This window comes from Gossypium hirsutum, chromosome D06 (genome assembly GCF_007990345.1).
Source record: "Gossypium hirsutum isolate 1008001.06 chromosome D06, Gossypium_hirsutum_v2.1, whole genome shotgun sequence".
Classification (NCBI taxonomy): Eukaryota; Viridiplantae; Streptophyta; class Magnoliopsida; order Malvales; family Malvaceae; genus Gossypium; species Gossypium hirsutum.
The window spans coordinates 51,844,175-51,870,014 of record NC_053442.1 but is presented as its reverse complement, the minus strand read 5'-3'; the positions used below and the strand labels follow the sequence as shown (position 1 = coordinate 51,870,014).

Here is a 25,840-nt window from a genome sequence, read left to right as displayed (position 1 = left end):
ACAAATCTTTTTTTTTTATTTGATTTACCAATATTTTGATTCACTTTCCATTTTCGTTTTTCCTTGATGCGCAGGTGAAGACCGAGGACGCTCGTGGCTGCGGCGCAAAGGCTTCCTCAGAAACCCTAAGGTTTCTGCAAATGATTTGGGCCACTGAGCTTTGGGCCCCTGTTGTATTTTGGGTTTTGGGCCACATAAGCCCATTTGCAATTCTGGCCCTTTAGACCCGGGCCAAAATAGGGTGTTACAGTTATTTTGTTTAAAAGAGACGAGCGAAGAAGCTTGCTAATATGATATCAATAACCTTAGTTGCAGGCAAAGTGAATTTCACTAGATAAATCCTTGCTATAAATTATATATGTTGGGTTTTTTTTTTAACCAAATATATAACATGACGTTAACTAATTGTCTAAAATATAAGATGAACTCTCAAAGAGGCAAGGTGATGAAATTTCCCTTCTTGCAGTAAGTAAAAAGCATCAATTTTTTTTAACCCATGTGATGGCATAATGGTTAAAAATATTTATCATCCTAAGTATGGTTTGAGTTTGAGTCGCGTTGATTATTTAAACTTTATCCTATTATTATAATTTACCAAAAAAAATAAAACAAAAGCGTCGATTACACTACGTAAGTGTTAAAATTCTGCATGACAAGAAGAATATGAGAATCAAGTTGTTCAATAGCCCAACATTTATCCTAAAATTGATTAAGGCAAACTATCAACAAAAGCCTCCGACAGAAACAATTAGTGATTGGTTTATCCAAAAACTAAATAATGGAAGCTCATTGGGTCAGTCAAAGCTTACCTGTTCCAAGCAAAGAAAAGCGGCGGGAAGTCCATCAGCTGAGACAAGAGGCAAATCCACCTCAGCCAAAAGGTTTAACACGGTTTCTCCATCGCTATATTTCCTCATCACTGGATGAAGAAAACATATAGGCCGCCGCCGAATCATCAAAAGAAGAAATTCCCATTGAGTCCTGGAAAATGTTACAAAAACTCTCCAATTACGAATCCCATTTTAGAAAGCATACTTGCATCAATATTGGTGGCGCTAACTTTAACGACCTGGTGTCCAAATCGTCGACTTCGCTTTTGTGCATTCTGGGATCGTTTTAACTGTAACTTGAGAGGAGAGTAGAGATTTGAAGCGGCATTTTTGACATTTTCTGATAGTGGAAATTTGCGTGACATCTCCATAAGCATGCTTACAGTGCTTGTATAGAAGAATACCGAACCTACAAATCGTACTGTATATTATTACATTACATGCCAGAGACTAGAGGATTCTGCCTTTCCAAGGAACAAACTGTCAGCATTGTAAGAATATTTGTTAATTTCCAAACATTTTCTAATGGTTTTAAAATTATATGAATAAGAATTTTAAAACTTATTATGTATATTAAAACGAAATAACTTATATTTGCAAATTATTTATTATTTTTTGAGTTTATTTGAATCATTAAAATATTACTATGACATACTTATAGTACACATCCAATTAAATATAATTGAACTTCAGTAGCCTTTAATTTCCACTTACGTAAATGTCCGGTAACTCTAATATGGAAATGTATCTCCGTAGTTATATTGAATACATCATCAATAGAGGCGGCGCTAGCTGTGGTAAGAAGGCCTGCCCTCAGCCAAACTCTACCTCTATTGTTTTAGTTTTTCCCCATAATCATTTATTTGATACTTTCAATTTTACATAAAAAAATTAATTTTAGCTTTTCATTTTTTATTTCTTTTAATTTTTAAACTAGTATTTTTAGTCAAAACAATCTTATTAGGAATCGACCCGATTAAGTAACAAACAAGTAAAAATAGTGGAAGAAATTAAGAAATTGAACATACAAATTTAACGTGAAAAAATTCCTCCAAAGAAGATAAAAAAAATCACGGGCAAAGATAATTTTATTATAACGGTAAAAGAAAGAAGAGTACAAAAGATGGAGATAAAAGCTAAATCCCGAAAACCCGAAAACAAAAAACCCTCAAAACGTAAACACAAAAATTCTCTAAAAGTGTTATGAGTTCTAATCTCTAATGGATGTATTTTCTAAGGTTGTAAAGAATCATTTTATAGGCTAAATTTATAAGACAAATAATAATAAAATAATCTAGATTAATCAGAGTTTGATTGAAACAAATAAACAGAGTTTAACTAGAAGATTATTTCTCAAATTTGACTAAAATAGGAGTCATACTTAACAAATCCAAAATGGATGGAAAAGTTAACAGACGTTACCTCTGCTAATGTGGCATCCACATGACACTAGGTATTGACAAAAAGTGTTAGTTCAAGAGCTAAAAGAGGTAAAAAAATAAATAAATGAAGGGTTAAAATAACATTTTCTGTAAAGTTGGAGGGTCAAATAATTCATTATGTCTAGTTTCTTTTTTACATAACTATCCTTTTAGATTAAATTACAAAATTTTCAGTTAATTTAATGGAAAATTTGCATTGTGGGCCCTTAAATTTTAAATTTTAGTTTCTCTCCAAAAGTAGAATTTTTTTTGGTGAATAAAACACAATTAAACTATACTAATCTAACATAAATGAATAATTTATTACTCTAGCAATCTCAACAATAGCTGCTAGCTCCTATAGCTCTCTTCGAACACTTGCATAGTTGAGTTCCTCTCCAATGCCATCTTGGCTAATTGATCCGCAACTTGATTTCTCTCTCTTGTAATATACTCGATTTCCCATTGCTCAATGATCTGTAAAATCATATGTATCCTTCTAACCAAGGCTGAGGTTAATTCAATCAAATGAATATCTTGAAGAGTTTTGACCATCTCTAAGTTATTTATATGGATCAAAACCTTCTTGTGCCCTCTTTGGATGAGAGTCACACCATCTAAAATTCCTCATAGTTCAGCATAAAAAACTGAGCAAAATCCCAAATACCGATTGTATCCAGTGATCCATTAATCATCTTGCTTGTATGCCACCCCCTGGCAGCAACCCCCTGCATTCAACATAACATCTCCATCAGTATATAAATGAATTCAGTTTCCTGTCTGTATAAGCCTATGAGCAAATTTAAGGTGTTCAAACAAATCCTGCTTAAGTGCTCCAATATATTGTTTTTGCCCAGCTCATCGAAGACTTAGGGCTAGTTTGGATGGGCGGTGTGCTTACCTCCGATGAGGTTAAAAATAGCAATGGCGGTGAGATTAGTTACTGTAGCGGTGAGATTGGATACTGTAGCGGTGAGATTAGAAACAATGGTGGAGTGTGTGTTTGGATTCAAACGCAGCTGTAGTGGTGAGGTGAGAATAAAAAATGACTATTAAGGACATCAGATTAGAATTGATATATAATAGAAGTTTTTAAAATTATTTTACTTTTTTAAAATTACTAAAATATGTGAATTTATAAATTCATTTAATAAAATATTAAAATGTATCTTCCAATATTTTAATGAATTATATAATTAATTTAAATTATTTATTAGATAAAATGATAATTATTTTTAATTTTTTATAATTAAATATTTTTTATAACAATGATAAATATTATTTTTACAAATAGTAACATTATACTTGGATAAAATTTTGAAGTATCTAAACGGATGATTTTTAATAAAAAAAATATAATAACATAAGACATAACAAGTTTCATTATTACTAGAAATTAGATTATAATACAAAATGTTTTTACAAATATGGATTCATTAAACTAGTTGCAATGGTTTCCCTTAACATCGTGACTTCAAGGTCACTTTCTCTGTTAGAAGAACTCGATTCACCTCTGTCAAACTGGCTTGAAGAGACTGGCATGTTGGGTATATTCTCAAATTCTTGAAAATCCTCGTCATTTGACCAAGCATGTCTTCGAATGTAATTATGCAAAACCATTGTTGCAATAACTAATAAAACTTGCTTGTTGAATGAATAACTTGGAATATCTCTTAATATTGGCCATTTTTTTCCACACTCCAAATGTTCGTTCAATCACAGAGTGTAACGAAGAATGGGCATGATTAAAAATTTCTTTTTTTTCCAGATACTTGATGATTACCTGAACGAAAATTAGGTAAATGATATCGTTCCCCCCTATATGGACCTAGAAAACCTGCCATTTATGGATATCCTGAATCCACAAGATAATATTTTCCTACAAAAAAGTAAAACATAATATCAAGTTTAAAAATAATTTAAAAATTTTAATATTTTTTTATGTAAAAAGTAATTAAAAAATTAAAGTTTAACCTGGTGGAGGGTGTGAAACTTCAACTCTTGTTTTCTAAGTGCTTGCAAAAAAATTATACTATCATGTGGTGTTCCTTCCCACCCAGGAAATGCAAAAATAAAGCACATGTTGAAGTCACAAACTGCCATAATATTTTGAGTTGGTTCACCTTTCCATCCGATATAAGGTATTTGACAAGAAGGCGAAATGCATGCTTTTATGTGTGTTCCATCTATGGCCCCAATACAATCCTTTAAAATAAATACAAGTAATAAGATAAAAGTTAGAAATAATTTATATTTTAAAAATATAAATATTGTGTAAATATTACCTTAAAGTGAGGTCAATATCTTGTATCATGTCGAATATAGTTCGGTACTTCATCGAATTGACCTTTAGTGGGTTTAATCGTGTCTATTCCCATTCGAGCAAATATATGCAACATATCAATAAAAATTCGACTAACAGTTTCCCCAGATCGTTGAAATCACTCTGTTGCATTTGAATTTGATTCTCTATTTCCAAGAATGTACAATGATAATGCTAACTTCTCCATCGCCGATACTTTCCCATTCTTTAAGCCATAATTTGTTTGCAAATCATGCAACAAGCTGTGAAATATATTTTTTGGCATCCTAAAACTATTCATGCAACGATCATCGTGCCCATTTAATACTTCGTCCACCCACATTTGACCTGTATAATTTGAATCCATATGTGGTTGCATAGTGAAATAAGTTTCATGGTGTACCAATACACTGCTTAACACATATTCTTCCTCTTCATGATAATTGTTGTTCTCAACTTGGGTAACAATTGTGACTATTCTTCGTTGAGCTTCTTCACTTAATTCAGGGGTCTCATAATTCATATCAAAACTATTATACATATTGTTAAATCCATCCATAACCTGAAAAAGTAATCAAATGAAAATAAATCCTTTAAAATCTCGTGACATTCTATACAACACAAAAACTTGATTAAAAGCATAGCATAAAAATACCAAACATAAAAAGTATCATACATTAGTTTTACATATAAAAAAGTAGTATAGTTATATTACAATAATAATTCTAAGGAGCTTATGGTGGAGGTGGTTGATGGTATGGTTGGAAGGGAAATGAGGATGTTGCTACCAAAGATGAAAATGATGCAATTGGATTTTGTTCAGCATACTCACGTCGAAGCCACCAAACCCTATCATCTGGATCTAAGTTCAAAAACACTTCTCGTTTCACCGGTATTTGGAACATTTTGGTGGCAAAATAGTACAGTTCATCTTTTTTTGGAATTTCATCTCCCAAAGCATGCAAAGCATCCATTGCATTTGAAATAGTATATTGAGAGTGAGGAAAAATGATTTCATTCACTGCCTTCCTTGGACTAGCCATACTCTCACATAATTTCTCAATCTGAGTAGTTAACGTATTTCTTGATGATTTTCTACTTGAACTTGATTTTTTTCCTTTACCGTGTACAACCCCAAGTGTTTGCTTTCTTCGATTAGGAATTTCATGAGAAGGGTTTGATGGTACCTCATCAGGAGGAATACATTCATTCTCGTTACTATGTTCATCTGAATCACCAAATCCCTCATTAGGTGCCTCATCTCCCATAGGAACCCCACTTGGAAGGACACCAGACGAAGGTGCCCATGCGTTCTCTCCAGTGGCTACAATGCCACCAAACATTTGCCACATTAACTCATTCAATCGTGGTTCAATTCCTTTCTTCTTAAATCCTTTAAAATCAGGATTTTTCTACATAACATGTTAAATGTTATGCTAGGATTTTTATAATTGTAAATTATTAATTTCAATAAACTTTATGCATTAAAATAATGATAAAGTGGACACTAACCTGTATTTTTGCAGCCCACCATTCTTCGGTAGCATCGACCGTCTTTTTAGATGGACACCATCCAATACCTGTAGATTCCTTAAGCAACTCCCTCCATAACCTCCATTCCTTTTTTAATGTATCCCACTTATTTTTCAATTGAGGTTTTCCATAATTTTTTGTGTTTTTGCTTGAAAAAGAGCAATGACATTTTCCCATCCTTTTGAGTTTAGATGAGTTGTCGGTCTATTACCAGCATTGACTTCATTCACGCAAAGTTCACAAAATATCAACGTCAGCTCATCATCCCAAACAGCTTTTGTTGCTAAGCTACTATCTCCCTCCACAAAATTTCGTGTCTTTACCATCTATTTCCATTGATATAATTCAGTCAATGTGCTAGCATTCACCAAGAAGCATAGACCAAATATATAGTCTATAAGTTATATTAGTTGTCAATGTTACTTTCACTATATATTAGTTTTATTAATTTTGTATTCACTATCATATTTATTATCATTTGCACTATTATACCTTTATTTCCATTGAATTACTATTGTTAAACTTTTCACTTCTATATACATATATGCACATTATATGTATGTTTGTATATGTGGAAATACAATTAAAATATAATATTATATAATAAATAAATTTAAAAAGATATATACGTAATGCAAGTTTGTAGTATTTGGTAATAAAAATAAATTCAATGTTGAAGAAGCTGTAAGAGAGTAAAGCAATGACCAGAATTGCATTGACCATAATAAATATGCCATTGGAGTTGTCATTGTACTCTTCTCCTTGTATTCATAATACATAGGAAAGATTAATATGAATATTTATTTGAATGAATTTGTTTAGACATATTGATTAATTTTTAATATATATCTTTAAATTTAAATTATTTTATTTTATAATTTTAAATGATTTTTAGCATTTTTTTTATATTTTTTTATATTTTAGAAATTGTTAATAATCATTAATAATTTTATTTTTAACAACTTTTATAGCTTTTTTGATTAAATTTTATTTTTTTAATGATAATATTCAAAAATGAATTTGTACATATAGTTGTTTAGTCATCAGGAAGTTAAAAGGAAAGAAGAAGCTCTAGCACGAGGTAATATTTGCCACTAAAATTTGCATACTCTTTGCAAATTTAATCTCTCTCTTCTGGGTATTTAAGCTTCTTCAAGTTCATTTTAGCAGGTTTGATGTTTTTATTCTTAAATTTGCAATGCAACTTCTTGGTTTTAAAAATACATATATAAAATAATGATTCATCGTCACAAGGTTGATTTTGTTTTGGTTGTAGATAGTCTCAGCAGAATTCTAAATTATTCATTGAAAAATAAAGAGATTCATGTTTTTCATATGCGCCATGTGATAAAATTAAAAGACTGGACTGAAAAACCCACAATCATATTGAAAAACACAAACTAGTCTCCATCTACTCGAAAAGATTACCGAAAATTTTATATTTTAATCCCTCAAAAAATTATAAAATCATGTTAATATATATTACAATTTGCATCTCAATATTTTATATTTGACAGAACACATTAAGTAAAAATAAATAAATATCATCTAATAATAAACAATATTTAAATTTATTTTTAAGAAAAGTATTTTGTGCATAACTAGCCCGTGTTTAGAACATTAATCCAAGGAAGTCATCGGATTCTGCTTTTCACCCGAATCTTCTTTTTGTTGTTTTATTTTAATAAGAAATGAAATTTAAATATCCTGTTTCCGCCCCTTTACCTCCTATTTAAACGCCTTCTTCTTCGTCCATTTCCTCCCATCTCCAAAGCATTCTCTTTCACCGGGGAAACAAAGAATGAATCCCTTTTCATCCTTTCTTTCTCTTTTACTGCCACTTCTGGTCACCCTTTTTCTTCTTATTCTTTTATTAGAACAGATTTGGTATTTGCGAAGGAAGCGAAATGTCCCTGGTCCCAACATCCTTTTTCCTTTCCTCGGTAACGTAATTCCTTTGATCACAAATCCCACCAAGTTCTGGCAACTTCAAGCTCAGCTGTCTGCTTCCGTTGGATTTTCGGTTAATTACGTTGCCGGTTGCTTCATCGTCTTTATCCGAAATACTGAACTTTCTCACCTTATCTTTGCCAACGTCAAACCCGATGCTTTCTTACTTGTGGGACACCCATATGGTAAAAAACTCTTCGGCCAACATAACATGGTCTATATGTTCGGACAAGATCACAAAAATCTCCGCCGTCATATTGCTTCTAACTTCACTCCAAAAGCATTATCAACCTACGCCCAGTTGCAGCAGCTCATTATTCTTAAGCATTTTAAATCATGGGAGCGACTTTGGTCAACTGTTTCGCCCGCGGAGCCGATTCCGCTCCGTCTTTTAGTTCGCGACATGAATCTCCAGACTTCTCAAACGGTTTTCCTTGGCAAGTATCTATCAAGTGAAGCTCGGGAGAGATTCAGAGTAGATTATGATCTTTTCAATGCGGGTTTAATGAAGCTACCCTTTGATCTCCCTGGTTTCGCTTTCCGAAAGGCCAAGCTGGGTGCTGCGCGGATTCTCAAAACGCTTACTCATTGCGCTGCTGAAAGTAAAAAGAGAATGCTCCAAGGAGAAGACCCTTCTTGTCTAATCGATTTTTGGATGCAGGAAATGGTTCGAGTAACCGCGGTGTCCAAAACACCGCCGCCACACTCCACCGACGAAGAAATCGGCAGCTACCTATTTGATTTCCTCTTTGCCGCCCAAGATGCCTCCACGTCGTCGCTCCTCTGGGTGGTGACACTCCTTGATTCTCATCCTGATGTTCTCCGAAAAGTTCGGGAGGAAGTTTCGAGGATATGGTCGCCGGAATCGGATGCTCTAATGACCGCAGAGCAATTAAGGGAAATGAAGTACACACAAGCAGTGGCGCTTGAGGTGGTGAGATATCGGCCGCCGGCGACATTAGTGCCGCACATTGCAGTGGAGGATTTCCCGTTGACCGAGTGGTACACAATTCCCAAAGGATCGATAGTGTTTCCATCGGTTTACGAGTCGTCCTTCCAAGGGTTCAGGGAAGCCGACCGTTTCGAACCGGAGCGGTTCTCTGAGGAGAGGCAGGAAGATGTGATCTTCAAACGGAACTACCTAGCTTTCGGGGCCGGTCCACACCAGTGTGTGGGCCAAAGATACGCCCTGAACCATCTGGTTCTGTTCATCGCCATGTTCGTCACGTTACTGGATTTCAAGAGGCACCGAACCGACGGCTGCGATGAAATTATATACACTCCGACAATCAGCCCTAAAGACGGATGCATGGTTTTCCTCTCAAGGCGTTGCCCACGTTACCCAAATTTCACTCTTAATTGATCAAACTTTGTTTGTTCTGTCTTTGTTTTCTTACAATATCTGCTAAACTTAATGGTTGAAGATGCCATTGTCGTCTTCTCAGAACTGAAGGACCAGTTCAACATGGTTATTGCTTATGATTCTACCACGTGGGGGGATATTATATCATATATGCATACTATATAAACAAACAAAGTTTGGGTGAAAAATGGGATATTGGTGTTTAAAGTTTAGGCGAATAGGAAAAATAAATATGTAAAAAAGAAATCGTATATTCATTTCTTTAGTGCCAATAGTGTTTATTAGAGGTGATCATGGGCCGGGACGGGCCCAGAAAAAATTTCGGCCCGCGTCCTAGGCCCGACCCTAGCCCGACTCGAAATATGGGCCTGAAATTTTGTCTAGACCCAGCTCGGGAAAAAATTCTTAAGCCCGAGTCCGACTAGGCCCGACCCATTTTTTAATAAAAACTAAAAATTTATTTTAAAAATAAAAAAATTATTTTAAAAGTATTTTAAAATTAAAAACTAAAAAAATAAATATTTATTATATATTCGGGCCGAGTTGGGCCCCAGCCAAAAAAGTGGTGCCCGAGGCCTGACCCATTTTCTAAACGGGCCTCGTTTTTTGCCCAAACCTATATTTTGGGCCTATATTTTTACCTGAACCCTCCCATATTTCGGGCGGGCCATCACCTCTAGTGTTTATGTTTCCGTTATATATTTAAAAAGAAATATATAACGGATTTTTAGCCAAAAAAGTCAATTTAATTAATTAATTAACTTTTTTGTCTCTTTTATCTTTTAAATTTGCATTGTTTGTCAAATTACCTAAAATAGTTAAACAGTGGCATACACTTGAATTGCCACATGGATGATTTTATTTGTCTATCCAAATTCGAATTTCATTTCAAAAAAGGAAAAATTCGCTTTTTATCTTGTTGCTAGAGGTTTACTCATTAGTAATATTGAATAATAATAATTATCCACATAATTTGTTTTTCCACAATTCTTGCACCATGTTTGGTTGGGTGTATTGGCTATGCCAATACACTTCTAATCAGTGGCCCCACTTAATCCTCCTTTAATCCATTGTTTGGTTGGTTGTATTATTATTACGTCCCAAATCTGTTCCTTCCCTAATACACCCGGTCCCGTAATATGTAATCCCCCCATCCAGCACCGATTACAGAATCCTTACCCATTTCTTATTTTCGTTTCCTTTTTCTGCCCTCATAGATTTCTGTTTCTTCTTCTATCGATATTGCAGTTCTGTCCTCATTTCTTCAGCTTTCATAACAAATCCTCAACATTGTCTTCATCGGAGGCCGATTTTTTTTCTCTCCTTTATTGTTTTTTTTTTGTTTGGGTTTTGTTTGAATGCAAGCTTTTGTTCCATGGATTTGTTATCTCAATCGGCTGACACTTCATCAACGCTCTCTTTAGGGTTAGTTTCATCTTCGCCGCAATCTCACCGTACCCAGATCCCTGATGACTCTATTAGTCTCGAGGTGGACGGAAGGGACCGACTCAGATTTTGCACTCGCCAAACTCTGAACGCAACTCAGATTTTTATCAGGACCGAATCAGTTTAATGATCAATCACGCTAGAAAGGTAAGAGAGTAACGAAGGATCGATCATCGCCAAAGTCAACGAACCGCTCAAAATAATGGCTGGAAATTTAGGATGCGTCGTCGTAACCGTTGATGGCAACGAAGGAAGCATGGACGCCTTACGATGGGCGCTCGATAATGTTAAGCTCCGACTATTCACGGCATGATTGATTTTTCTTATTTTTGATATGTGCGAATTTATTTTTTCTTTTTTGAAATTCAGCCCATCTAGAAGTTCCTGCATTCACGGTAGCTATCGAGGCGCATCAGAAGAGAATCACTGATGCGATCTTGAACCATGCTCTTCAGATTTGCGCTGAAAAGAAGGTCAATTATTATTATTATTATTTATTTTTCCAAGTTATTGTTAATTAAGGTATATAGGAAAATATTCTTTGGAGGTTTGACCTTAAGTGATTAATTAATTTGATTAAATTCATCGTTTTTGTTAGTATTTAACTTGCTGAGGAAAATGAATTACGAGTTTGGAATATTTCTAACTCAGGCAAACGTGAAAACTCAAGTTGTGATTGGGGATCCAAAGGAAAAAATTTGTGAAGTAATTGAAAATGTGCATGCTGATTTGCTTGTGATGGGTTCCTGAGCTTTTGGCCCTATTAAAAGGTATTTTCCTCATTGCAATGTAACATTCCTTGAATCGAGACTGGTTGAATTGTTTCATTAGACCATTTGTGTTATAGTTTTATTCATGTTGATTGAATTCGTTTTCATGGAATTTGGTTATATCTCTGCATCACATGAATTGCCTATGCATTTAGTTTAGTATTTCACATTGTTGTTAAGATGTTTAACCTTGTGAATCCTGATCATTGATCAAGGCATCATAAAAAGAGAGCTGATCAAGCATGATAATAATGGACTAAATGAAGCCTTAGTGAAGAAGTTAGCATATAGGCTAAGCTTATCAATTATAACAACTTCTAATTGAAATGTGAAATGAAAATTTATATTACTGGATTGGGGAATTTGTTCTATTTAGTAAAGCATTCTAATATATGTCTTTTGAAGCATTGTTACATGTGTGCTCAGAAGTTTTTAACATGAATAAACATTTGTTTATATGCTTGCATTCTTGTTTTGGACATGCAAAGCCTATTGTTTAGATGATTTTCCTGCTTCAACTATGGTGTTTCGACTCCAGCTTCTTTTTGTCTTTTCTTTGGATGGACCAACTCCGCCTTCTGTTGTTGGATGCCTCCCTTAAATTAGTTAATAGCATTGATATTACTTGCATCAATACAGTTGGTAGGACATAGGACTACTATTATAACTTGCCTTCCAGTGGACCATCCATTCATTTCAAATATGATGTTCATATCTGCTGCTGTTTGCTCCGAATGTTGTAGCTAAAGATAAAAAATTGGCATTACCTAAGGAGAGGTGATCAGTGTCTCTGGTAGCATTTCTCATTACTTAAAATCATAAAATTAATAACACAGTAGACCATGTGGAGAAAGGTGATGAAGCCGATTGTTTCTCATTGTAGCACATATATTTGAGTTATATATGTATATAGTTTAGTTGCTAATTTCATGCTGTTCAATTATTGGCATTGCCATAATTTTTTTTATAGTATCAAGCACTAAAAAGATTTTCATATAAAGCTGGCAATGGGAAGGATCATATTTGCTCTGAATTATTTTCTTGTACAAAGTTGTAGTTTCCTATTTTGCATTCAGAAAGCTCAAACATGGCTTAAAACTTATATATATATTCTCTTGTTCAGATTAAATTTGTATACTAAGGAGTGATACTGATATATTACTTATGAACTGGTTTGGGCTATTTCATGGTTCTTTATGCAGAATGTTGTGGTTGATCAAGCACTTGGGCCTGGAAAAAGAGTTACCGTTGCAATGGGAACTAACCAAAACTTGGATTATGGTAATAAAATTGTTCTTATACTATTTCATGTTTCATGTTTCATTGTCATGTAATTGTTTTTCTGAATTGATTTTCTGAATTTAGCTTTTAATTTCTTCTGCTGAATGCTTGCTTTATATTGTAGTTGAACTAAGATCTTGAGGCAGTACTGCAACTTGTCAACAAATATGCCTTCTGGTTTTTGGTGCTTTAGAGGAAACATGTGCTCTTGGCAATTTAGCCTTCCTGGAGAGGTAAATTACTTTTGATTCATTGTGATTTTTAAGCAACCTTATCTCATGGCCTTCTATTTTCTGATTTATCAATGCATCATATTAATTCAGAATTGGCAGAGATTGCTTTTTCCCTTAACTTGTGGAATGGACACATGAAGTTGGAGGTTATTTTCAATGGCAACTTTGGACAGTATTCGTTTTCCTGCTAGATTGGTGAGCTATTTTGTTTGAAGTGAAGAATTGGTTTCATGGAAGGCCAATTGGAGTTGAGAGCAGGGTGAAAGAGATATTGTATTGGCTTGAATTTCTTCTATTGAATGCTTGCTTTATATTTTTAGTTGAAGTGAGATATTGAGGCAGTACTTCCGTTTAATTCAGAATTGTTGTAAATTCAATCGAGTTCTTGATGATAATTCGATATGGTTATGTTTTTTATTTATTTTTTAGAGTTCAATTCTTACTCACTTATTAAATTTTATTAGTTATAATTATTTTAAATTTTATTAAATCATATATTTTAATTAAAATATATTTAATATTAATTATTTCAAATTATCTTTTATAGTATCATATATTATGATTTGAGTAAATTCATATAAGAATATTAATTATTAAAAATTTTATTAAATTATATATTTTAATTAAAATATATTTAATAATAATTATGTTTAAATATGATTAAAATATTTATTATTGATAATAATAATCTTATTAAAATTTAAATAACAATAATAATAATCATTTACCAAAACAAATTTATGCTAAGGGTATTCTAGTCATTTTAGTTTTTTCCACTATGCTATTACACCTCTATTCCATTCAACCAAACACAAGATTACTATTACGCCTCTATTCCATTACATTCAACCAAACAGTTGATTTGCTATTACACCTCTAATCCAATACACCTTTAATCCAATACACCTCTAATCCAATACACCTCTAATCTAATACAGCGAACCAAACGCACCCTTGTTTTTGTCATAAAGTCAAAGCCCATTACGCGAGCTTCGACTTTGATTCTAATAAACTAACTAACTACCTTTTCACTACAAATATAAAAAATTTCACTTAAGACTCTACTTGATTGAATTTTGATTCAAAGGACAAAAAATCGTGGAGCTAAACTAACTCACTCAGAACACCTTTTAAAGGATTACGTGGTACGATTGGATCGAATAAAACCTTATGGAATAAATATTCCGCCGTCTATGCGTTAGCATTTAATTAATTTTTTAAAATTAAAAATCATTAAAATTATATATTTTTTTAAATTTTAAAAAATAATTAAATGTTGACATGTCATCCACGAGTGTGTCTGTAAACTCGAAATTATATAGGGTTTTTCTATATGTTTTTACCATATTTTTACTTATTTATTATGTTTATCTCGAGTAATTATTATTGAAATAAGTGAATTTTACTTAATTAGTAATTTTGGACATGAATTTAGAAAGTATGTGAAATTAAGCTTAATTACATGATTTTCATGCATATTTTATATTAATTCATGTTAACTTACTAATGTATGTATCTTTCACTATGTAGGTAGGTTATTAGAGATATAGTTTAAATAAGTAAAAGATGGTCATGCACAAATTATCCATGTGGACGGCAAGACCATGCAATTTTGGACATGGGGTTGACTATTTGACCCAATAAAAAATGTGATAAAAGATAGATATATCTGCTAAGTTAGTGGACTGAGAAAAAAGTCCAACAAAGGCAATTAAAAACCCAATTTCAGCAATAGAAGATAGCTGCCCAAAATATGTTTTGGGATATTTAATGGAAGGTCCTCGCAGTTGGAAAATAATCAGAATTCAGCCCAATAACTTCTTGTTGAAACCGTCCACTCTATAGCTATTTTTAGCTTGAAATTCAAATTCAAATTGAGAATACTTGGTCATCCCTTTTCCTTGAAGCATGGCTGGCCACATGTGAGAGGGAATGAAGGAAATTTAAACCTATTTTTAGTAAAATCAAACCCTTACATTCACTTATAAATACCTTGCCATTCCTCACTTTTCCATCATCCCTCATCACTCAACATTCCTCTCTCACTCACACTAATTTTCTCTCAATTCTTTTTCCCTTTTTCCCTTGCATAGCTGTCCATCCCCTCTCCCACCGTTAGCTTCAAAAGCTTGTCAAAAGCACTATTTAGTCGGCTACCTTCTAAACCCTTAGCAAAAGAAGTTTCAATCAGAACGGATGAGTGCTTCAATCAGAATAGATCCGAAAGGTTGCTAAATTGAGTCTACTCTTTCCTCTTGTCATTTATTTTAAACATGTTTGCTTTGAGTTTTATGTTTTTGACATCAACTATGAAGTTTTAATTCCTATTTGCTAGGATGATTATATTAATTTAATGAGATTTATTTAATTCATATTAACATGTTTTATGTCTCGATCAATTATGTTTTCAATTAATATCATGATGCATTTCATTCATATGTGATTGGGTGCACTCAGATTAGCTGAGCGATCCTAATCAGATGACAACTAGTAGACGTATAATTAAAAATTACAATGCTTCATTGGGTCATTAAAACCGACTAAGTTAAGGTTCATAATATCTTTAGTTAGATCTATTATCTTGCATGGTTCTTAGATTTATATGATTAAACTGTTGCAAACGTAAATCTCCATGTGACCTTGCATAAATGTTAAGAAACCCTTAGTCAAATATGATCAGCAACATGCATATTTAACTAAGTAAAAGATCCGAGAGGACTTAATTTGGTTTCCAAACTCATAAGAGATCGAGTTGTCATGGAAGTAATTCCGAACATGTTAGCATTATGAATGTAAATTGATTTGATTAATATAATTATCCTAGCCCATTTAATGTTGATTATTTTTGTTGCTAAAGCCATTCATTCATACATTTAGGTAAATTGCATCTAGATTAGGATTGTTTAGGGATCAGTCTTTGCTTCTAATTAATTTTACTTAATCTAATCGTCACTATCCAAATTGACTGAGTTTTTTTTACATCAAATTGTTAATTATAATTTTACAAATATTTGGTTAAGCTTATACAGTCCTTGTGGAGACGATAACTTATTTTTACTTACTTATTACTTGAACAACTGCGTACACTTGCGTAAACACATTGCAATTTGTTACAAGTTTTTGACGCTGTTGCTGAGGAATGTTGCCTTAATCAATCTTTGTGAAATTATTTTTAAAATTTGGGTTTTATTTACTTTTATTTAATTTTTTACATTACTAATTTATTCTTTATTCTTTATTTTTTGTGATTTATTCTTAGGTGTTTTATGAGCTTTGATCAAATCATTGATTTATTACTCGTGGACCCTGAAATCAAGCAGACTTTTAGACAAAAAAGACATGAGAGATTTGCTCAAAGACAAGCTGAGATGGACCTTGGAAACGATGAACAAGGTAATAGTCTCAATCAAGTGCACAACACAATCCTTATTGCAGATGATAGGGATTTTGCCATCAGACAATACGCTGTGTCACTCTTTAATGAGTTAAATTCGAGAATTAGGTGGTTGGATATCAAGGCATCCCAATTCGATTTGAAACCAATGATGTTTCAAATGCTCCAAACGGTGGGTCAATTCAATGGTATGCCCACGAAGGATCCAGACTTACACCTTCAATTATTTATGGAGGTAAGTGATTTATTCAAGATAGCTGGTGTGACTAAAGACGCACTGAAGATGAAACTGTTTTCATACTCGTTGCAAGATCGAACACGAGTATAGCTGAATTCATTGCCACCAAGTTCAATATCTACTTGTCAAGAATTAGTAGAAAGGTTTTTGTAAAATATTTTCCACCAAGTAAGAACAAAAAGTTGCGTAATGAGATAACACCTTTTCAGTAATTGGATGACGAATCCTTGTACAAGGCTTGGAAAATATTCAAGGAGTTACATCGTAAGTGCCCTCATCATGAGATTCCTTGTTGTATCCAATTGAAGACATTTTATAAAGATCTTAACGCACATACAAGATTAATGGTGGGTGCTTCTACGAATGGTGCGATTTTGTTTAAGTCTTATAATGAGGCTTATGAGATCATTGAGAGGATCACAAGTAACAACTACCAATGGTCGATGAATTGAGCAGTTTTCAGAAGAGGAGTAGCTAGAGTGCATGAAGTGGACGAATTGATCTCACTCTTTACTCAGGTATCTTTTATTTCCTCTATGTAAAAAATAGTTTACCACTAATTATTTGACTAATTGCAGCTCAATCACGAAGTCAGTATGAAGTAGTTTCTTGCGTATAATGTGCAAATGGACATTCTTTTGAGAATTGCCCTTTAAATTTCGAATTAGTTTGTTATGTAAGGAACTAGTATAAAAATAAAAGTGGAAAAGGACCGCAATCCAACTTCTACAATCCTTCATGGCTGAACCATCTGAACTTTTCTTGGAGTAATCAAGGAAATGCATCAAACAATAATCAAATGCAACATAGACCCAACCAAACCCAAAGGTTTAACCAACAAGCCCCAAAAACACCCTAAAGTGAATCATCAAACAGTTTGGAGAACTTGTTGAAGACGTACATGGTGAAAAATGACGCCTTGATCCAAAGTCAAGCAACAACGTTGAAAAATATGGAGAACCAGATGGGTCAATAGCTACTGAGCTTTGAGTAGACCACAATGAGCCTTGCTGAGCGACATGGAAAATCTAAAAATTTTGGGTAAGGAACATTGCAAAATGGTAGAGTTACGGAGTGGTAAGATTTTGGAACTTAAAAGGTTGTGGTTAAAGATGAGCCTACTGAAAAAAAAGGAAAGTTCCTATAATAGAAAAATCGGATGTTGAAAAATCTAATGAGATAAACCCTAAACTAGTAAATTCTAAAATCTAACACCTTTTGTAGATTTACCTCCTCAAAAAAGTTGTCTATATCAATCTAAAGTTCCATATCCTTAAAGACTTCAACAGAACAAGCAGAAAAAATAGGTAGAATTCAAGAAGTTCTTGGATGTTTTAAAGTAATTACACATCAACATCCCATTGGTGCAGACTTTAGAACAAATGCCCAATTACGTGAAGTTTATGAAGGATATTTTGTCCAAGAAGAAATGACATAGTGAGTATGAGAAGGAGTGGAGTGTGTTTTTAAAAAACAAGCTACCTCTAAAATTGAAGGATCGTATAAGCTTTACGATACCTTGCAACATTGGTAAATCATATTGCAGTAAAGCTTTGTGTGACTTAGGAGCAAGAATAAACTTGATGCCTAAATATGTTTTCAAGCTGTTGGGAATAGGTGAAGTAAGACCCACTACTGTAACACTTCAACTTGCGGATCGATCATTAGCATATCCCAAAGGAAAGATTGAGGATGTTTTGGTAAGAGTCGATAAATTTATTTTTCTGCTGATTTTATTGTTTTGGACTTGAAAATAGATGAAAAAGTTCTGATCATGTTGGGAGACCTTTCCTAGCCACGGGAAGAATGTTGATAAATGTGCAAAAAGAAAAACTCACAATGCAAGTTCAAAATGATAAGGTAATTTTTAACGTTTTGAAGGCAATGAAATTTCCTGATTTAATGGAATAATGTTCAGTAATGGAGGAATTAGAAACCTTAGTTTTTATGGGAAGCAATTCTGAAGAAGACCCATTCGAGAATGCTTTAGAGTCTGAACCATTCGAAGATGAAAAAGGTAATTAAGGTTTGGCTTTGGTGGAAGCCAATCTGAGGAGTTATATTCAACCACTGCGGTTCGAATCGCTAGAGTTGGAAGTTTGGGAATTTACACAACCTAATTTATCAATTAAGAAACCGCCTAAACTTGAATTAAAGGTACTTCCATCTCATTTAAAATACGTTTATCTCAGTGATAGTTCTACTTTGCCTATGATTATTTTAGCAGGCCTAACAAAACATCAAGAGGAGAAATTGATTGTTGTTTTTAAAGAAGTTTAAAAAGATAATTGGTTGGACAATAGCTGACATACGAGGTATAAGTCATTCCTTTTGTATCATAAAATTATTTTAGATGAAGGTGAAAAAGGTAAGATTGATGGGCAAATGAGACTTAACCCTATCATGAAAGAAGTGGTTTGGAAGGAGGTAATTTAGTGGTTAGATGGGAGAATTATTTACCCCATCTCAGATAGTTCTTAGGTAAGTCTGGTACAATACGTACCAAAGAAAGGTGGGATCATGATTGTTGAGAACGAAAGAAATGAGTTAATCCCGACGAGAACTGTCACGAGTTGAAGAATCTATATTAACTACAGAAAACTGAACAAAGCCACTCATAAGGATCATTTTCTTTTACCTTTTATGGATCAAATGCTAGACCGTTTGGCAGGTAGCGAATTTTATCGCTTTTTAGATGGATATTCGGGATACAACCAAATAGTTGTAGCCCTAGAAGACCAACATAAAACTATGTTTACCAGTCCGTATGGCACATTTGCTTTTAAGCGAATACCTTTCGCCTTATGTAATGCACCTGCCAAATTTTAGCAATGTATGATGGCAATTTTCACTAATATGGTTGAAAATTATGTTGAGGTTTTCACGGATGATTTTTTTGTTTTTGGTAACAATTATGATTTTGGTTTGAATAATTTGGCTAAGGTACTTAAAAGATGCGAGGAGACGAATCTTGTCTATAATTGAGAGAAATGTCACTTTATGGTTGAGGGAATTGTCTTAGGACATAAGATTTCCAAAAACGGGATTGAAGTGGATAAAGCAAAGGTGGACGTAATTGAAAGATTACTGCCTCTAGTTAGTGTGAAAGGAGTTAGAATTTTCTTTGGCCATGCCGGATTTTATTGTAGATTTATTAAGGATTTTTAAAAATTTTCTAAACCTTTATGTATGCTTTTAGAAAAAGATACTATTTTTTATTTTAACAAAGCATGTTTAAAAGCTTTTGAAGAATTGAAAAGCCGATTAATCTCAGCCTCAATAATTGTTACACCTGATTGGAATTCGCGTTTTGAGTTAATGTGTGATGCAAGCTATTTTGCTGTTGAAGTTGTGATGGGTTAAAGAAAGAACAAAGTCTTTCATCCTATCTATTATGTAAGCAGAACTTTAATAGGAGACCAGATCAATTATACGGTAACTGAAAAAGAACTCTCCACTATAGTTTTTGCTTTTGACAAGTTCCGTTCATATCTTATAGGTACCAAAGTTATAGTATTTACTGATCACGCTGCCATTAAGTATTTACTCATGAAGAAAGATGTTAAACCGAGGCTAATTCAATGGATACTTTTGCTCCAAGAATTTGACCTTGAGATCCAAGATAAATGAGGTGTTGAAAATCAAGTAGCTAATCATCTGTCAAGGTTGGAACAAAATGATGTAACTTCTTCATTTATTCCAATTAATGAGAATTTTCCTGATGAGCGTATTTTCGGGGTAAGTCAAACTATGAAACACCTTAGTTTGATGATTTTGCCAATTACTTAGCATGTGGAATAATTCCTTAAGAAATAACGTACCAACAAAGGAAGAAATTCCTTCATAATAGTCGGGTCTTATTTCTGGGAGGATCTATTTTTGTTTAAACAATGTGCAGATAACATAATCAGGAAGCGCGTAGCTGGGAGTGAGATTGACAAAATTTTGTACCACTATCATTCATCTCCGAGTAGGGGACACTTTGGTGGTTCACAAACAACAACAAAGATAGGTTCTTTTGGCCTACATTATTCAAAGATGCTTATGCATATGTGAGAAACTGCGATAGATGTCAAAGAATCGGAAACATATTAAGAAGGAATGAGATGTCCTTGACAAATATTTTAGAGATAGAACTTTTTGATGTATAGGGCATTGATTTTCTAGGCCCGTTTCCTTCTTCATATGGTAGTAAGTTTATTTTGGTAGTTGTGGACTATGTATCCAAGTGGGTTGAAGCCAAGGCCTACCCAACAAATGATGCTAAGTGAAATATCCTTAAACCAAGTCTAGTAGTTTTTGGTATTTTTTTCAGGTTCCGAGCGTAAATTTAGGAATTTATCAAGTTAATAGTAATTTTTAATTTAATTTAGGAGGTCAATTTCATCTAAAATCGAATAAACAATAATCTGAAAAAGTAAAAAAAATATTTTTGGAAAATTAATTTTAAAGCAATTAAATAATTATTAGTGAAAATAATTAATTTGGGTCGAAAAAGAATTTTAAAATAGTTTTTATTGGGGGTTAATTTGAGTTAAATTTAAATATTAATTAAATTTGATTTAATTGTAAAATAAGAGAAATTTTGGAGTATCTATTTGGCAAATAAACCTTTTAATTCGAAATTTTGGAGGGAAATGATCAATTGGTAAAATAAGGGAAATGTGAAAGTGGGCATTGGGCAAAATTCCCAATTTTTAAATTTATGGTAGGTTGTTTCAGTTTAAAACACAATGCATCTAGTATACTTTTCACACCATTTACATCAGATTAGAGAGTTACAAAATTTGTTTTCTTTGCATGGTTTTAAAGACCTATCATCAAAGAATAGATTCAACAAATTTCTTCTCAAAATACTCTCTTTTCACCCGAAATTATTCACAAAAGTAGTTAAAAAATTCTAAAATTTTTCAAGATTCTTGAATTAAGATTTTCAATAAAAGGATTTAGAACGAATCAAAGGTAATTATTATTTCTAAACTTATTTTCATGATTATTAGAAGCATATTTACATGATTTGAGTGATAATTACATGATTTTTTTATCAATGTCATATTCTTTAAAAGCTTAAGATGCTTTAATGGTGGATATTGAATTTTGAGAGGAAATCCACAAATCAATGAATGTTGCAACTCAAAATGGATCTATTAGAAGGCTTTTGGTCTTATTTATCAAGATTAAACATCTTTTGTAAGGTAATTTAAAGAAATTCGAATTTCATCATCTTCATGAATCGATTTTTCAGATTTTTATGAAATTGATTTAAATATGAAATTGATGCTTAGTATATGTTTATTTGGTCTAGTATTGATGTTTGGAAGTGGTTAGGAGGGCTGAAGTGATTGATTTTGTTAGGAATTGATTTTTCGACTGGATAATACAAACCCGGTAAGGTAAATTTGAGTGAGAATTTTGTGTAGCCTAGTTGATGAAATTTTATGTTTATTATATCTTTTGAAAGGTGGTAATATCTATTTTATCTCTATTGAAGCTCTGAATCTTGAAGAGGATTGAGCTAAACGAAATTGAAGCTTGGATTTGTTTGGTTGATCACTTGGTTGTGGTTGAGTTAGTTGTATGGTGAGTGTTATTAAAGAGCGATTTGGTAAATTGACCCTCACATATGCTTAATTGGATGATTAATTACTGATTGTAAATATTTAATTGAGTTTTGGTTGGTTAATTTTGCAAGATTATTGATATATGTTTAAATGATGAAATTTTTATTAAGTGTTGCTAAGTGAGCATCTAGTGATTTTATGTGTTTGATTTGATTGATTATAATGGTGAACTAAGCAAGTATGCAGGGGTTCTTTTGGTTCATGGTATGTTGATATTTCAATTGATAAATGAACATTGATAATAGGTAATTGGTATGCTAGATTTAATTTGATGTTAAAATGGCTACATTACATGATTCACATATGCATTTTGGCACTTTAAATTGAGCACATTATTGATAGTAATTATGTTATGATTGATTTATTATATTGTCACTATAGCATGGTGGATCCATTGGATATCGTTGGCATTTCATAGGATTTGTGAGTACTCACCAAATTGATATGTTATTTGTGAGCAATGAGGCTCTAGGTGGACTAATTTGGAGTAGATAAGGGAGTGTTGAGATTGTGTCTCCACTGAACGGGACTAATTTGAGGTTATATAAAAGAGCGTATGGCCTTGGCCCGCTCAATCCGGGACTGATTTTCATTCTGATTGATAGTAATGAGATCCGTTAATCCAATGTATGATCACCTGATTAAGCCATGTTTGTATATGCCAATATAAATGTATGAAATGTTATATGCTAAAGTGATGATTATATGCCATGATTAATTATGATTTTTGATACATGATTGAGCATATGACATTGAACTATTATGGATTGATATTGTGACTGAAAATTTGTATTTGATTGGTTTCAATTTAAGCATTATTTGGGTGCTAATTTACTCGTTGTTTTATTAAAATTCACTAAGATTTTTAAGATCACACCCTCACATTTGTGTAGTTAACCGATGGGATCGAGGAGCTGAGGAGTTGAGCAAGAGAGTTCCAAGAGATTGAGGCTTAGTAGAGATTTAGTTATACGTTTTAGAGATGTTAACTGGGCATTGTGGAACTTTCGGGACTTAGTTTAATTTTGGTTGTAATTGGACTTGGACATTAGACATTTTTAATTTGGGATGGTTTTATAATATCCTATATGCATGTATTAGTTTGATTATTGAATAATTTACGGTGTATTGTTGTTTGATAACACAGTGATTGGTAACACGGTGTGTGAGGCATGATGTTTACACTAACCATTGTTTAAATGAAGCTTCCATGGAGTGATTTACTAGAGACTAAGGTATGCCACTTGTTTGAATTAAACGGTGGATGGTATGCATGAAATTGAACGTTTAATTCTATTTATTTGAGGTTTAATTGGTGTTAAATTCAATTGAAGGTGTATGAATATGTATGATATTTAATTGTAGCTAAATCGATTTAATTGGCCATTAAAATACTCAAAATTGAGTTTAAAATTGAAATTTTCCTACAAAAAAAAATATAGTGGACTATTGGGGGTTTGAATTCTGGTCTTTTTAAATTGGTTCCCTAGTCCGCTTAAATTACAAATTACCCCTATAACTTGATAAGTCTAATTAAAGCCTTAAATGATAAGGAAATTTGATAAATTTTAGGATTATACTTGTAATTGATACAATTTGTTAGAAACACGCTCAATTTAATATTCAAGTATAGTACTGATAGTTTGAAAATGTTATAATTTAGTCCTTAATGATAAAACTTGAATTAGACATAGAAAATAAAGTCGGATTAAGCTAAAATTTTTAAGGCTTACATAAATTGACTAAAAGTGGGTTGGTACATTTATAGATCTAAATTTGGGTTAGTTTAATTGTAGGTGGTAAAATGATAAAAATGCCTTTAGGTTAAATTACTTATAAAAAGTTTAAAATTGGTTCACAAATTGCTTCTGGATTAATAAATAACTAATAAATGGATAAGATTGAGGTGTTATAAGGCTGGGGTGTGTCTTGGGAGGTCGTTAGCCGGAGAGTCACTTAGGTGGCTAATGTAACGCTTCGAATTCGGGTCAGTCCATCCCGGTCGAGTTTAAGGTGTCACACTAAGGTAGTCATGTGGTTCCTACATAAGTGTGTGTTTACACGATTTTGGACTTCTAGAGCTATAATTAGCGATGAGGGATCTCATTTTGTAAATAAGTGGCTTATGTGGTTGCTTGATATGTATTATGTGATGAATAAGATTGTTACTGCCTACTACCCACAATCGAATGGGCCAGTTGAAAGGGTGAATCGAGAAATCAAAGGTAATCTTGAAGAGTAGTGCACCCTAACAGAACATATTGGTCTCGAAGGCTCGATGATTCATTATGGACCTATCAAACTACTTTTAGGACACCATTAAGGATGACTCCCTATCGATTAGTTTTTGGAAAGGCATGGCACTTCCTGCTTGAATTGGAGAATAAAGCTCACCGGGCTTTGAAGTAATTGAATTTTGAGATTAAGCAAGCTGGTGAGTGAAGGATGTTACAACTCGATGAGTTGGAGAAGTTGAGTTTATTTTCATACGAGAATGTCTGAATGTGTAAAGAAAAATATAAGAGATGGAATGATAGTCATATTCAACCTTGTGAGTTCAAAGAAGGTTAGAAAGTGTTATTGTTTAATTTGAGGCTAAGGTTATTTCCTGGAAGGCTCAAATCTCGATGGAAAGGACCTTATACCATTCACAAAGTTTATCCATATGGAGCTGTAGAATTGTACGACAACCATAGAGGTACGTTTAAAGTTAATGGTCAACAACTCAAGCACTATTGGGATGGTGAAATTGAACAAATTAAAACCTCGTTCAAATTATTAGACCCTTAATTTTTCATGATTTTACTTTTTAAGAAAAATTTAGAAATCATTCTCTTAAATTAGTACATTTAATTAATTCTGTCTAAGGAGATTAGAACTTAAGCGGGACTGTTGTGACCCCTCCAAACTTTCTTGGGAATTAATTTAATGTAATCTTTTAAGAAGAAAATTTCTAATGAATTTTAATATTTTCTTAGTTTTATTTTTATTTCTCATTTTATCTTTGTCTTTAATTTTAATATTTTAATATTTAATATTTAATATTTAATATTATTTATTTTAATAAAAAGGGTCAAATTGGCCCAAGTACTAATTAGTTTATTTATTTCGAAACAGTCTAGTTTGTAAAGACAGTTGGGCTTAAGGCCTGAACAACAAAGAGGAGAAATTTACCCATTGTTGTCGTCCATAGGGTTCCCAGAACCCCAATTTTTGCCATCCTATTTTCCCTCAATCTTACTTATCGCCTAAGTAACTCAAAATTACCTAAGTTTTAGCTATAAGACTACCTTGCCGTCCAAGTCACTTAAATTAACTAAATTTTAGCAACAAAATTGCCCTAATTCATCACTATATAAAGCCCTTTCTACCTTTATAATTTTTACAACCCTTCAAGCTATTTTACATTCATTTTTTCCCTCTTAGAGGTCGGCCTAAATCTTGAAATTTCTCCCCAA

General features: G+C 32.9%; 1 protein-coding gene, 1 long non-coding RNA gene and 1 other non-coding gene across 3 annotated transcripts; 1 reads left to right on the top strand and 2 right to left on the bottom strand.

The window, feature by feature from the left end:
* Window positions 1-664: 664 nt before the first annotated feature.
* On the bottom strand, window positions 665-1,553 carry LOC121218353 (uncharacterized). The gene is made up of 2 exons (XR_005914598.1): window positions 1,070-1,553; window positions 665-981 (listed from the first exon to the last, which is right to left on the bottom strand). It is a non-coding gene; the product is annotated as an uncharacterized lncRNA (long non-coding RNA).
* Window positions 1,554-7,747: 6,194 nt separating this feature from the next.
* LOC107901888 (cytochrome P450 710A1) lies at window positions 7,748-13,550 on the top strand. The gene is made up of 6 exons (XM_041095484.1): window positions 7,748-11,131; window positions 11,215-11,318; window positions 11,497-11,615; window positions 12,818-12,896; window positions 13,021-13,129; window positions 13,220-13,550. Exon 1 carries the CDS (start codon window positions 7,888-7,890, stop codon window positions 9,397-9,399), a length of 1,512 nt encoding a protein of 503 aa, XP_040951418.1. The 5' UTR covers window positions 7,748-7,887; the 3' UTR covers window positions 9,400-11,131; window positions 11,215-11,318; window positions 11,497-11,615; window positions 12,818-12,896; window positions 13,021-13,129; window positions 13,220-13,550.
* A 3,390-nt stretch (window positions 13,551-16,940) lies between these two features.
* On the bottom strand, window positions 16,941-17,047 carry LOC121218945 (small nucleolar RNA R71). Its single transcript, XR_005915426.1, has one exon. It is a non-coding gene; the product is annotated as a small nucleolar RNA R71 (small nucleolar RNA).
* Window positions 17,048-25,840: the final 8,793 nt, after the last annotated feature.

Bases quoted from the DNA above. Each gene is read 5' to 3' on its own strand.
- LOC107901888 (XM_041095484.1), top strand. From the start codon at position 7,888: ATGAATCCCTTTTCATCCTTTCTTTCTCTTTTACTGCCACTTCTGGTC.